Source organism: Convolutriloba macropyga, chromosome 1, assembly GCF_964194025.1.
Source record: "Convolutriloba macropyga chromosome 1, txConMacr16.3, whole genome shotgun sequence".
NCBI classification, from domain to species: domain Eukaryota; kingdom Metazoa; phylum Xenacoelomorpha; order Acoela; family Convolutidae; genus Convolutriloba; species Convolutriloba macropyga.
In genome coordinates this window covers 86569696-86582313 of record NC_134468.1, presented here as the reverse complement: position 1 = coordinate 86582313, position 12618 = coordinate 86569696, and the positions used below count along the sequence as shown (strand labels likewise).

Here is a 12618-nt window from a genome sequence, read left to right as displayed (position 1 = left end):
ACACTAGTGGGGGGAGGGGTCGTGAAAAACACTGCGGGGGGAGGGGGCAAGCAGAATAGATCCCAAATTCCGATTGGAAGAGCTCTCTCCGATGTATTAAGATCGCAAAACGAAAAAAAAAAAATAGGATATATTTTGTTTCGCCCCAACTAAAGCTTAGTGGGCTTATATTTTTTATGCCCCCCAGGTGCACGTGCTATATTTAAAATAGTAACGTGTTATATAACAACATATAATTTGAAACTGGGGGCGTCGACTCTGGTGCCTCTGATGATACATAATGCATTTTTAGGTCATCAAGAAATAGAGACATGATTAGAAGTCAGTTTTGAGAAGTCAGAGCATTTGCTCATTTTTTTCAGTACAGTAACTTTAAGATGTCTTCTAAACTTTTATCGCTTCAATTATTCTCCGCCTTCAACTATTTCATCATCGTTTACTGCTCGTTTCAGGACACCATTTTAGGAAACTGTTTCCCTCTGCTCTTCTATAAGTAAAAGTTTAAAATTTTTCCCCGCCTGGAGAATGGAAAGTCGGACCTTTCGGGTGCCCCCCCCCCCCCTCCCAGCTTAGTGGGCGCATATTATTTGCTTCCCCTAGACGCACGAACCATATATTTGCATAATGATTCATTGTGTAATGGCACCTGCTCTGTAACTGGGGGGGGGGGGGGGGGGGGTGCATAACGTACTGGGGGCACAAACGGAAAAGATCCGGAAAGTCTTTTAGGTGACCCCCTTCTTCTCTGAACGCCGACTCTATGTGACTTGATTGATATAACATATAGCAAGCACTATTTTGCAGGACAGCCATTTGGTAAAATAGCAGTCCGTGGAAAAAATTCCAACGTTTGTCGAAGAAGACGAGAAGGCTAAGGAAACTGAATACATGAGATAAGCGTTAACTTTTCAATGACCTGTTTCATTTGAACTTTGATGTCTTAAATGAAACTAAGTTGTTAAGAAGGACCATGGTGGTCTTGCAAGATTTATTCAAATAAATTAATTAAAAATGTAAAAAAGATACACCTTTGACTTTAGAAAAAACTTAAACAAGCGTTGAGCGTTGACTATTTGGTTTGCCCTTAGTTTTTCAATAACTAACTTCGGATCAGACATGATTTACCCACTGATTCACAAACTTTTCTCCCGTAAGATGTCTAGTATGAATTTTTCTCGGGTAGATCTCAACAATCTAACACAAAAAAATTCCCGGTATCACGTTATCAAATCTCAACGCAAGTTATTTTCTGGGTCTTTCTCATTAACGCCCCCCCCCCCCCCCCCCCCACACACACACACACACACAACACACACACACACACACACACAACACACACACACACACACACACACACACACACAACACACACACACACACACACACACACACACACACACACACACACCTACCCACCCACCCACCTACCCACCCACCCACCTACCCACCTACCCACCCACCCACCATGCCAATCATGTTAATTATACCATAAAGAGGGCCCTAATTTCATGGGGGGTTCTATAATGGGAAAGACTCAATTTTCCTGGAATTTTTGGAGGTTCTGTACGCTCTTGACTACGGCCGCGGGGTCGTTTAGGATGACCAAGACCTGAATTAAATACCCGCGATTTCCTATGTTGGAAAAGTGAACATAACAACGACACAGAACAAAAAAATTAAGGGCTTTTGTCGTTTTTGTCTAACTAAAACCGAACATCTTGACAATTTTCATAGCTTTAAAAATGACAATTTCCGGACCAAGGGAAACAAAAATAGAATCCAAAAAAAACGGGGAAGCAGTTGCAAATTCAGCCGCTCATAATATCCACCGGGTGAATGCAGCCTTGATGGAATTGGAATGGAATACAGGGATGGCGAGGGAGGCTGGAAACGAGGCCGGGAAGCTACAGGCAGAGACCATGTGTGAACAGATTGAGGAGAAACACAAACAACCAGGAACATATCTCGTTAACATCACTGATTTTTCGTTCGTAGAAGCTATAATTTTATCCGGAACTTTTTTAGTCCGTTGCAACCAAAATCAATGAAATTGATGTTTTCCCGTTTTTTCCTGAGTAATAATTCACTTCAACCTTCTTCAATTTAAATTTGACAATTTACTGCAAAGCTGTGCAAACTTTTTTTCGCAAATAACTAAAAGCCCAAAGTTTCGTAGCAAAACAGTTGAGTAGAGAAAAAACAAAACTGCCAATTTTCCTGTGGTAGCCCCCCCCCCAGAAAGATTGCTTAGGTTCACGTTTTTGAAAGGGGAATCAGTGGATTACAATAGCAACCAATTTGGACTAATTGAACGCCCTAAAAAGATTTCAAAAGTTAAAAAACGAAAATGACAAAAGTTAAAAATGGCAAAAACAAAAAACATTAACCGTAACTTAAGGACAGAATTTAAAACATTTTCTAGTGCAACCGTAGACAGCAAAAATATCAAAATAGATTAAAATAGATTAAAAACTAAAAAAGACAATTATAGATTAGAACAGATTATGACATATTAAAAAAGGTAAATGGCGACAGTGAAGGTCACTCAGCTTTTCCGACTTCCAACAAATCGTTAACAGGTTTTGAAGTAGCAACCAAAATAATTTTTTTTTCGTTAAAATTGTTTTTCAAAAACACAAACTTTTCATAAGAAAACAATAATATAATCCCGCCACGGGTTCATAGCTGCTATAAGTTTAAGTGAAAAAAACTGCATCAAAAGATTAACATTTTCTTATATAAATTTAATTTTTTTAAACCAACCAAAAAGAAATTGAAATAAAAGTAATTGTTTTTAATAATGAGAGAACCAGCTTTTTTCCTTTTGCGGTCTAACATGGTTAATTGGTAGCAAAATGCAAAACACTGAAAATAAAATATGAGCGTTTTTCTCAAAATTTTTACGTTTTCAGTGCTCTGTTACAGGGCCCATTCTAAGTAGACCCCACTAAATTTTAGCATCTGCAGAGAATACATATTTTGTCCAATTTAATTTGCCCCAATAATTGCACTATACGAACAATCAATGTTTTGTACGAGCTCCAGAATTACAAAATTGAAACAAATTTCATGACAACGCAATCTGGCTTTGAAAAAGAGCTGAAAAATTTTTAACAAATGATGAATGCTCTGCATAGAAACGCTAAGAAAACATTTTTTGCTGAGAAAAATGCTAGAAAAAAAAAAACAAGAAAATATTGAAAAAGCTTTTTTTGCGATGTAGTGGTTTGATGAAATTTCTTGAAAAAGTTATTATTTTTTATTGGGCACCGAAAAATATAAAGAGAAATTCCTGAAAAATTTAAATTACAATAATTTGCAGCAAAAATTGTTGCAGGAAAGGCGCTGAAAATTTAGAGTTGTCTTTTTGTTCATCAAACATCATTGTTTTTCACGGCTCCCATTATGAATAGAAGCGGTGAAATAGAAGCGGTGGAATAGAAGCGGTGAAATTTTTTTTCATATGAAATTAGTTTTCTTTTCCATAAAAAGGCCAAGAGGCGATTTTTTGAGTTTTCAGATTATTCCGATTAAAAACTGGGAAAATTGAATTTTTTCCTCGATATAGCTTACTGCAAGTTATTTGTAGCTAGGTGTTTTATCAATATTGTTTCTTAAAAATTTTCCAAAAAGTTACATGCTCAGAAAGAACTGATTCAGAAATAAAGTAGCAGGAAAAATACTTTGCAAAACACCTTTACTTGTTTACAACATAATTTAAAATAGTGAAGTTAACGAGACTGATGTTACAGGAAAAATTCATTGCTTACATCAAGGGGCTCTACATGGCAACAACAAAGACACTATTGGTGGAATGTCACTTATTTATTTTGCAAACACTATAAGTAAAATACTTTATAAAAGCGAGGAAAGAATTTTACCGTTTATTTTTGTTCCAACCTTTCAATTTTAACTGAAAGTTGAGGAATTTACACCTTCCCAAAAAAAAATTTTGTTCAAAAAATTGGTACTTGGACTTCAGTTTCTGAGATGCAAAAGTGTTATCATCAGGAGGAGAGGATTGGTTTTTTCGATTATATCGTAAAACCAAAAAAAACCATACACAAAAATTTTTACTCAGATGATTTTGAATCTTTCTGTGAACAGCTTTTTTAAAAATTCTGAACTTTTCAGATTTTTAAAAATGTCTATGCGTCTATTTCTGCCACTTTCCCATCCAATACATGTTTCAATTGTTTGAAAATGTAAAATAACAAATTCACTTTATCCATGTGAAAAAGATAAAACAACATCAGTTTTTATCGGTTTTTTCCCCGCGTTTTCCAACACTCAGAACATTCCGGAGAGCTTTAAGTGCTGAACAATGCTTAGTAAACAGATTCTTTCCAGCGCCTAAATTACAACGACCTACCAAGAAGCCACTTTTTGTTTGACAGCAAATGTTTCATTTAGTTGAATTAGCGTTAAAGATTTTTCACACTTTGTTGTTTTTCTTGGCGAGCAAAATTAAAAACATAGCAGGACAAGTCCTGACACATTCCATAGAACTTTTTTAATAAACAAAAGAACAGAACTAGAATGGACAGGGGAAACTCACTTTGAAAGAAATAGCAAAAATTTGAGGTCCAATTGACGCATATGCACAAAAAAACTAACATAGAGAAAACCAATTTTTTCTCAAAACACGGTTTTTTCACTCTAATTTGAAATAGGAGTGAACAAAATTCACGTCACGAGACCACTAGTTTTGCGCTCTACTTGCTGTTTGGGCCTGACCAAAATCATTTCAACAAAATACTCAGATAATTTTCAATCTTTCTGTGAACAGCTTTTTTAAAAATTCTGAACTTTTCAGATTTTTAAAAATGTCTATGCGTCTATTTCTGCCACTTTCCCATCCAATACATGTTTCAATTGTTTGAAAATGTAAAATAACAAATTCACTTTATCCATGTGAAAAAGATAAAACAACATCAGTTTTTATCGGTTTTTTCCCCGCGTTTTCCAACACTCAGAACATTCCGGAGAGGTTTAAGTGCTGAACAATGCTTAGTAAACAGATTTTTTCTAGCGCCTAAAATACAACGACCTACCAAGAAGCCACTTTTTGTTTGACAGCAAATGTTTCATTTAGTTGAATTAGTGTTAAAGATTTTTCACACTTTGTTGTTTTTCTTGGCGAGCAAAATTAAAAACATAGCAGGACAAGTCCTGACACATTCCATAGAACTTTTTTAATAAACAAAAGAACAGAACTAGAATGGACAGGGGAAACTCACTTTGAAAGAAATAGCAAAAATTTGAGGTCCAATTGATGCATATGCACAAAAAAACTAGCATAGAGAAAACCATTTTTGTTCAAAACACGGTTTTTTCACTCTAATTTGAAATAGGAGTGAACAAAATTCACGTCACGAGACCACTAGTTTGCGCTCTACTTGCTGTTTGGGCCTGACCAAAATCATTTCAACAAAATACTCAGATAATTTTCAATCTTTCTGTGAACAGCTTTTTTAAAAATTCTGAACATTTCAGATTTTTAAAAATGTCTATGCGTCTATTTCTGCCACTTTCCCATCCAATACATGTTTCAATTGTTTGAAAATGTAAAATAACAAATTCACTTTATCTATGTGAAAAAGATAAAACAACATCAGTTTTTATCGGTTTTTTTCCCGCGTTTTCCAACACTTAGAACATTCCGGAGAGCTTTAAGTGCTGAACAATGCTTAGTAAACAGATTCTTTCTAGCGCCTAAAATACAACGACCTACCAAGAAGCCACTTTTTGTTTGACAGCAAATGTTTCATTTAGTTGAATTAGTGTTAAAGATTTTTCACACTTTGTTGTTTTTCTTGGCGAGCAAAATTAAAAACATAGCAGGACAAGTCCTGACACATTCCATAGAACTTTTTTAATAAACAAAAGAACAGAACTAGAATGGACAGGGGAAACTCACTTTGAAAGAAATAGAAAAAAAATTTGAGGTCCAGTTGACGCATATGCACAAAAAAACTAGCATAGAGAAAACCAATTTTTTCTCAAAACACGGTTTTTTCACTCTAACTTGAAATAGGAGTGAACAAAATTCACGTCACGAGACCACTAGTTTTGCGCTCTACTTGCTGTTTGGGCCTGATCAAAATCATTTCAACAAAATACTCAGATAATTTTCAATCTTTCTGTGAACAGCTTTTTTAAAAATTCTGAACTTTTCAGATTTTTAAAAATGTCTATGCGTCTATTTCTGCCACTTTCCCATCCAATACATGTTTCAATTGTTTGAAAATGTAAAATAACAAATTCACTTTATCCATGTGAAAAAGATAAAACAACATCAGTTTTTATCGGTTTTTTCCCCGCGTTTTCCAACACTCAGAACATTCCGGAGAGCTTTAAGTGCTGAACAATGCTTAGTAAACAGATTCTTTCCAGCGCCTAAATTACAACGACCTACCAAGAAGCCACTTTTTGTTTGACAGCAAATGTTTCATTTAGTTGAATTAGTGTTAAAGATTTTTCACACTTTGTTGTTTTTCTTGGCGAGCAAAATTAAAAACATAGCAGGACAAGTCCTGACACATTCCCTAGAACTTTTTTAATAAACAAAAGAACAGAACTAGAATGGACAGGGGAAACTCACTTTGAAAGAAATAGCAAAAATTTGAGGTCCAATTGATGCATATGCACAAAAAAACTAGCATAGAGAAAACCATTTTTTTTTCAAAACACGGTTTTTTCACTCTAATTTGAAATAGGAGTGAACAAAATTCACGTCACGAGACCACTAGTTTTGCGCTCTACTTGCTGTTAGGGCATCACCAAAATCATTTCAATATGTCTTCAAACATATTGAAAGTGGTTTAACAGATCCTAAAAAAAACTTAGTCTTAAGAATTCGGGAAGCGACTCGAAGAATCTTCAGTGCAAAAAATTTAACCTCTGAAAAATATCATCTATCAGACAAAGAGCATTGAGCATCCAAAGCGATCTAACGTCAAATATCAATGAAAAATTCAGCCGAAAAACAGTTTGAAACGAAAATTTAAAATATGTATGATTAATTCTTCTTTAAAAACGAAAACTTAAGTTGAGGCACTGAAGAACATTAAATTGTTGAGGGCTCAATATTATTGACATTAAAAATTCCCAGATTTTTCGAAATTGAGTCAAAATAGAAAACCTGAACAAAATAAAAAAGTAGTTAAAATATTTGAAAAATTTTTTAATAGCCGCACACCGATAGCTGGGGCAATTATTGGCCTTCTCTTGGTTTTTTATTTTTTCGTCGCCATTTCTGTTGCCACCATATGACCTCAAAACCACTTAAAATCTGCTTTCTGTTCATTCGCTCATGCAATTTCAACTGAAGTGCATGCGTGACGTCACTTTTCGCTCTTCTTAGTAGAGCGAGTTTTTTTGTTCATTTGCTCGATTGAATTTTTGGTCACACTTGACTTACCTCACTCACAAAAAGGGCTTCCTCACTTTGAAATTGACTTTTATTTACTTTAATTCAAAGAGATGAGGTCAAATGGGTTTGTGTCACTCTAAATGAAGGTTATTAGAGAGCAACTAATAGAGGCAGCAAAAACTTATACAGATTTTTAATCAAATTATAACATATCAGCCTTCAATGAAAAGACAAATTTTTTTGGTATGTCTTTTATTTTTGTTTTTTTAGACTGCAGATCTACGAAGATATTGCAGCTGTTTTCTGGCAATCTGCCAGCTATTTTGTTATATTTCTGAACAGTAAACTGATTTTTATGAGCAAAAATGCAACCAATTCGTATTCAAAAAGGATCTGGATTTCAGGCGTACGTTTAATTCCCAACAAATGCAATAAATTGAAACAGCTGGCAAAAAAGCACTAAACAAGCCGGAAAAAAGCCACAAATAAAATCAAAAACCTTCAAATTAGCTTAAAATTCTCTATAATAATCAAAAACATTGAAACACGTGCAAAACAAATTTTAATTATTTTTAGTAAATTTTCTACAGCAAAAAAAAATGTTAAAACGGGTGCTTGAAAGAGCAGCACGTTAACAAAATTTTGCAATTGCTGGGAGGAAACTGTTTTCACGTCAAGTTCTCGCTCTCTCAAAAACTGCGGGTTCTTTTACCGCTACCCACTCTGCAACTTTGTTCATCAGTCACGTCAATACAAATTGTAGCATGTACGGCAATTCAATTCTTGTTTCAAATTTATTCAATAGTTATTGATTGAAAAAAAACATGCCCCTAGAACTCCCTCTTCGAGGCGTAAGACGACAGCGCCCCAATAGAACTAAAATTCTTTAAATTGTATCAACCTAAAACCAAACTAACATGAAAACAACAAAATATATTGATTTAAGTCAAAAAGAATTTTTCTACAAATATACATAACTTTGTCCTGTAAGGAGGCTCTTCAAACTACTTTTTCGTACTTTAAAAAGATTTTCTTGGTTTCAAAACTGACTTGCATTTTGCTGCCAGAGTTATTCATCACAAGTTCTGAATTTTTTGATGAATCAAGGAAAAAGAACTTGCGCTATTAGTTCCTATAGGAATAGTTTATGGGAACATATAAGATTTTATGGGATATATAAACTTATAGAAATAGCTAAAATACAGCAATTTTTTACTCTCATCCTTTGGTCCAGTAATTGTCCACTAAACATTCGTCATATTGCCTTGCTTATTGTATTGAGTACAAGGCTACTGGTTTTCCATTTGACTGTCACTCGCTTTCACTGAACTTCTTCAATTTTTTCAACTCTTCTAATTAGGTATTGGTGTTCACACTTGAATGCCGGAAAACTGGGAATAAAAAATGGTCACAATAATAAGTTCTCTTTTTTTTCGGAATTGAGAACACTGCAGCTGTTATGACAAATCTTGATCATTTTCTTCATTAAGCAGGTGTATAATTATGTCCAGTGAATAAAACAGAATCTACATCTTGGAAAAACAGTTTACATGTTTTCAAACTATTTTAAAACTTTTTTCAATTGATGCGTTGAAATACTATGCCCGAACGCACATTAATTTCCAGCCTTTTTGAAACTGAGATAGGGAACCCAATGCTACGATGCGACAGTATAAATGAAACAAGAAAGAAATGTTAACCATTAACAAACTCAATTCCGCCCGACGATGTTCAATCCACCTATTTTTATAAATTATTAATTGAGTGAAAAATTGAATTGCCTACCTAAGGCCAGCAAGTGATATTAAAAGCCATAAGGTTCTTCAAAACCGTTTTTCAGCTCTTCTCCGCTTCTGCGAGGCCACCAAATGTGGTTTAATGAAAATGTTCGAGATTAGCAATTCGTTGCTTATAATACTCATCACCACTTTTTTGAGCAAGTAGCATGAAAGCTATTCTAACGAGGTCTGAAATCTTTTTTTTTCCACTGTTGTAGCAGGAACTAGACTCGTTTTTTGTTGTCGCCTCAACTGGCTTTAAAACTCCTTGAAAGAAGATGTTGGCAAAACCAACTTTGAAACATCAGAGCAATGGTGGCTTAAAAATAAAAACAAAATCAGAATTTTTTTTTTGAATTAATCAAGTTGATTTTGCGTCATAAATTGTAGGGTGTTATAAGTTAAAGGCGTAATACCAATAAACAAAAAAATCACTGAACATTAGACAGATTTGTTGGTCAAGAGACTGCTGTCCACGCACTATTTCTCCAGTAAATTCCAAGTTACAATTGATCTATATTTGTTCCGACCAACTTTGTTCCGACCAAATATATCCTCAATTGGGTTTTTGTTCGGTCGATTTTTGGCGACCGATATATTTATTGTGCAGAGTTTTGAGTGGTGCAAATTTTGTCAAACGTAAAACATGAACCTGAAATGACTTTTTTGAATTTCAAGAAATTTTGTGAACGAAAAGCTGACTTGACTTGTTTTGATTACATTTCTCGTAATATTCGAAATTTGCTTGAAAATTTTATTCTTGTTTGCCAAAACTACTATAAAATTAGAAACGATAGTCTCATTTGCTTTGAATTTTAAGATGAAAGAGAGATGCTGAAGTGTTTGAAACAACTCCTTTAGCTACAATTTTGCCTAAATTTTTGAATATTTATAATATTTTTCATTTTTGGCGCCATATATGCTTATTTAAAACGTTTTTCCCAGTTAACCGGTCTTACTGACCAACAAATTGCTTTCACTATCATCATCTACAATGATGAGGTCTATTTTGAGATGTCCATATCACCATATCATCTTGTTTCATTTTGAAAGCACAGGGTTGCTAATCCCTATGTTCTTTTGAAAAATTGTTTTCAAAAAATTAATGTTTTTTAATTTGCAAATTTTGTCTCCCTCTTGTCACCTTGTAACGTTGTTTTAGCAAACCGAGAGGTGCCTTTTTCAAAGGAGTTAGAATATTGTCTTCATTGCATTGTTTGTTTGAAGAATGGTTTTTCGGCTCCGAAATTAAAATGACTTTTCAAAAATATTTTTATATTCGGACACTTTTATCACATTGATCGTTTTGAAAAAGGTGCAGCTGATATTTTTAATGTTTTCAGTGATCAGATTATGATTTTAAGGCATTCGACAACGTTTTGTTGCAGTAATCGATTTTTTGATTTTGCCCATATTTGTTCTTTTCATATTCTTAAGACAATCTGGATAATCAATGGTCTCAATGATTTATTGGAGGTAAAAAATGAGCTTGCTCATTTAATGTTTTCAGTTGATAGCTGATGTTTTTTATCTCTTTGAAATTATTTGATTTCAAGTATAAATGTATTTTGCCTTTTTGTTTTTGTCTAAATGTCCACATGTTATTTATTCTCAATAAAGACTGGTCCTATGTTTTTTCTGGTGAAATGCAAGTCAAGTTTGTCTAATTTAGTTTTTATCTGATGCCAATTTGACTTTGCTATTCAGATTTAAAAAAACAGAGAGGCATTGAGTTTAGATCGTAATAGGCTTGGTGTTTTTATTTGGTATTGTTGTCTGCCTATTTCTTTAATAGCAGTTATCATCAACTCATTAATTAAGCATTATTAAAGGTTTTTAGTAGTTCGGGTTTTTGAATTTTTCTATCCCTTCCTCGTTTGGCAGACAATTAAGTCGAAAATCTGGTTGAGCGAGATCAGAACGTTATATGCAGACGCACATAACCAAGCCTCCTTGTTATGAATGTATATAAAGTTTGCAGCAATTTAGAAAAAAGCTCGATTTTTCTCGATTTTCTTGTACTTCAAAAATGTTTTTGAGGATGAAAATTTGAACTTCTCAGGAGAAATTAACCTCAGATATTTTCAAAATTTTCTCAACTGTCAGAATGTTTGTAGCTGATCATTATATCGTAGCAAGAGCTGTATCCTGTACGTGCTTTAAAGTAGAAGGAGCGACTACTTTAAGTACTCGTTTTGCCAGCGTACTTGTTGGACGCTTTTTACCACTGTTTTTTTACCCTAACTAAGTTGCTTTTTTTATTCAGACTTATAAAAAAAAGTTTTAGGAAATGACGTTCGTAAATTTTGCCAGCCCAAATGTGGTTTTGACAACTTTTACAGTCAGCTGAAGGATTACTCTTTTCCCGGTGAAGATAAAGACTACAAAAACTGCACATCACCAAATAGCACCTCAAAGATTGACAGTGTAGTCCAGATACTCTGGGCCAAAACGACCAAAGTGGGCTGTGGAATGTCCAAGTGTCGCAACAACGGGAAAACTTGGGTCACGTGTCACTATCACCCACCCGGGTTGCAAGAAAATGAGGCGATGTTTCTGAACGAGAATTACAGGCGGGTCTGTGGGGCCGAACCTGGAAATTGGACAACTTGTAACTCCAATTTGAAAGAAAAGGGTTGTGTAAAGCCCTCGAATATTTGCTTATTTAACTAAGGCCCTCCCAGCCGGCGCCCCTACAAAAAAAAATTGCGGTATTTGGTCCATTTTCTCTCTAACTCCTCAACGAAAAGTCTTAATGCTTGTAAAAAGGGCGCCTTGAAGTGTGGGTTATGGCGACAAAGGAACGATTATACTTTTGGTAATTTTACAATGTTTTGCCCTTTGTCGCCAAATTCCATAAATTAGCACAATATTAATTAAAGGCTGGGGCGCTGACTCAATGATATATAATGATACATAAAAACATCAAAAACTGAGTTCAGAAATCTGACCAAAAACGAGTTTAGATAAACCTTGCTGTGAATTAGGTCGCTCCTCTTCTTAAATTTCCACAAAATTGGTTTATGATTTTAACAAACCGTTGTCTAAAAAAAATTTGAGCAAAGTTTTGCTGAAAAGCAATAAATTCTGAACTCGGTAAACGTGTTCAATGATTATTACGTTTATTTTAATTGCTATTTGTGAAGAGTGAATCAAGATACATAAATAATTAGAATATTTAAATTTTTTGAAAATCTTTTTTTCCTATTAATAAGTTGGGATCTTGGGATCTATTCTGTTGCAACCCCCCCCCCCCGGGCCCATTCTGGGAGGCTGTTTTAAAAGCGCTTCTCTCAGTCTTTCGGCTATTACTGAAAAAATTAAATTTCGGGATCAAAGTTATCATCTATACAGGGCTGGGGGAGTGCGGCATGTTCCACTAATATATGGTTTTAGTGATAGCGATGCTCTGATACACACACACACACACACACACACACACACACACACACACACACACAGATA

At 34.5% G+C, this 12618-nt stretch overlaps 2 protein-coding genes across 9 annotated transcripts in view; one reads left to right on the top strand and one right to left on the bottom strand.

Annotated features, from left to right (window-relative positions):
- Positions 1–12618, bottom strand: part of LOC142343916 (cullin-4A-like) — a 414013-nt gene that overhangs the window by 178536 nt on the left and 222859 nt on the right. The window lies entirely within an intron of this gene.
- Positions 242–11883, top strand: LOC142352570 (uncharacterized). 8 transcript variants are annotated; one of them, XM_075404876.1, is made up of 4 exons: positions 242–465; positions 1813–1967; positions 3753–3816; positions 11441–11883. In XM_075404876.1, coding segments are annotated over exons 1-4 (309 nt in total). In that variant the 5' UTR covers positions 242–377; the 3' UTR covers positions 11443–11883. The 8 variants fall into 8 exon arrangements, 6 of the variants coding, with proteins under 6 accessions (XP_075260991.1, XP_075260990.1, XP_075260986.1 ...); XM_075404875.1 differs by having other exon boundaries at positions 243–465; positions 3753–3809; XM_075404871.1 differs by lacking the exon at positions 3753–3816 and adding an exon at positions 9599–9774 and having other exon boundaries at positions 249–465; positions 11496–11883.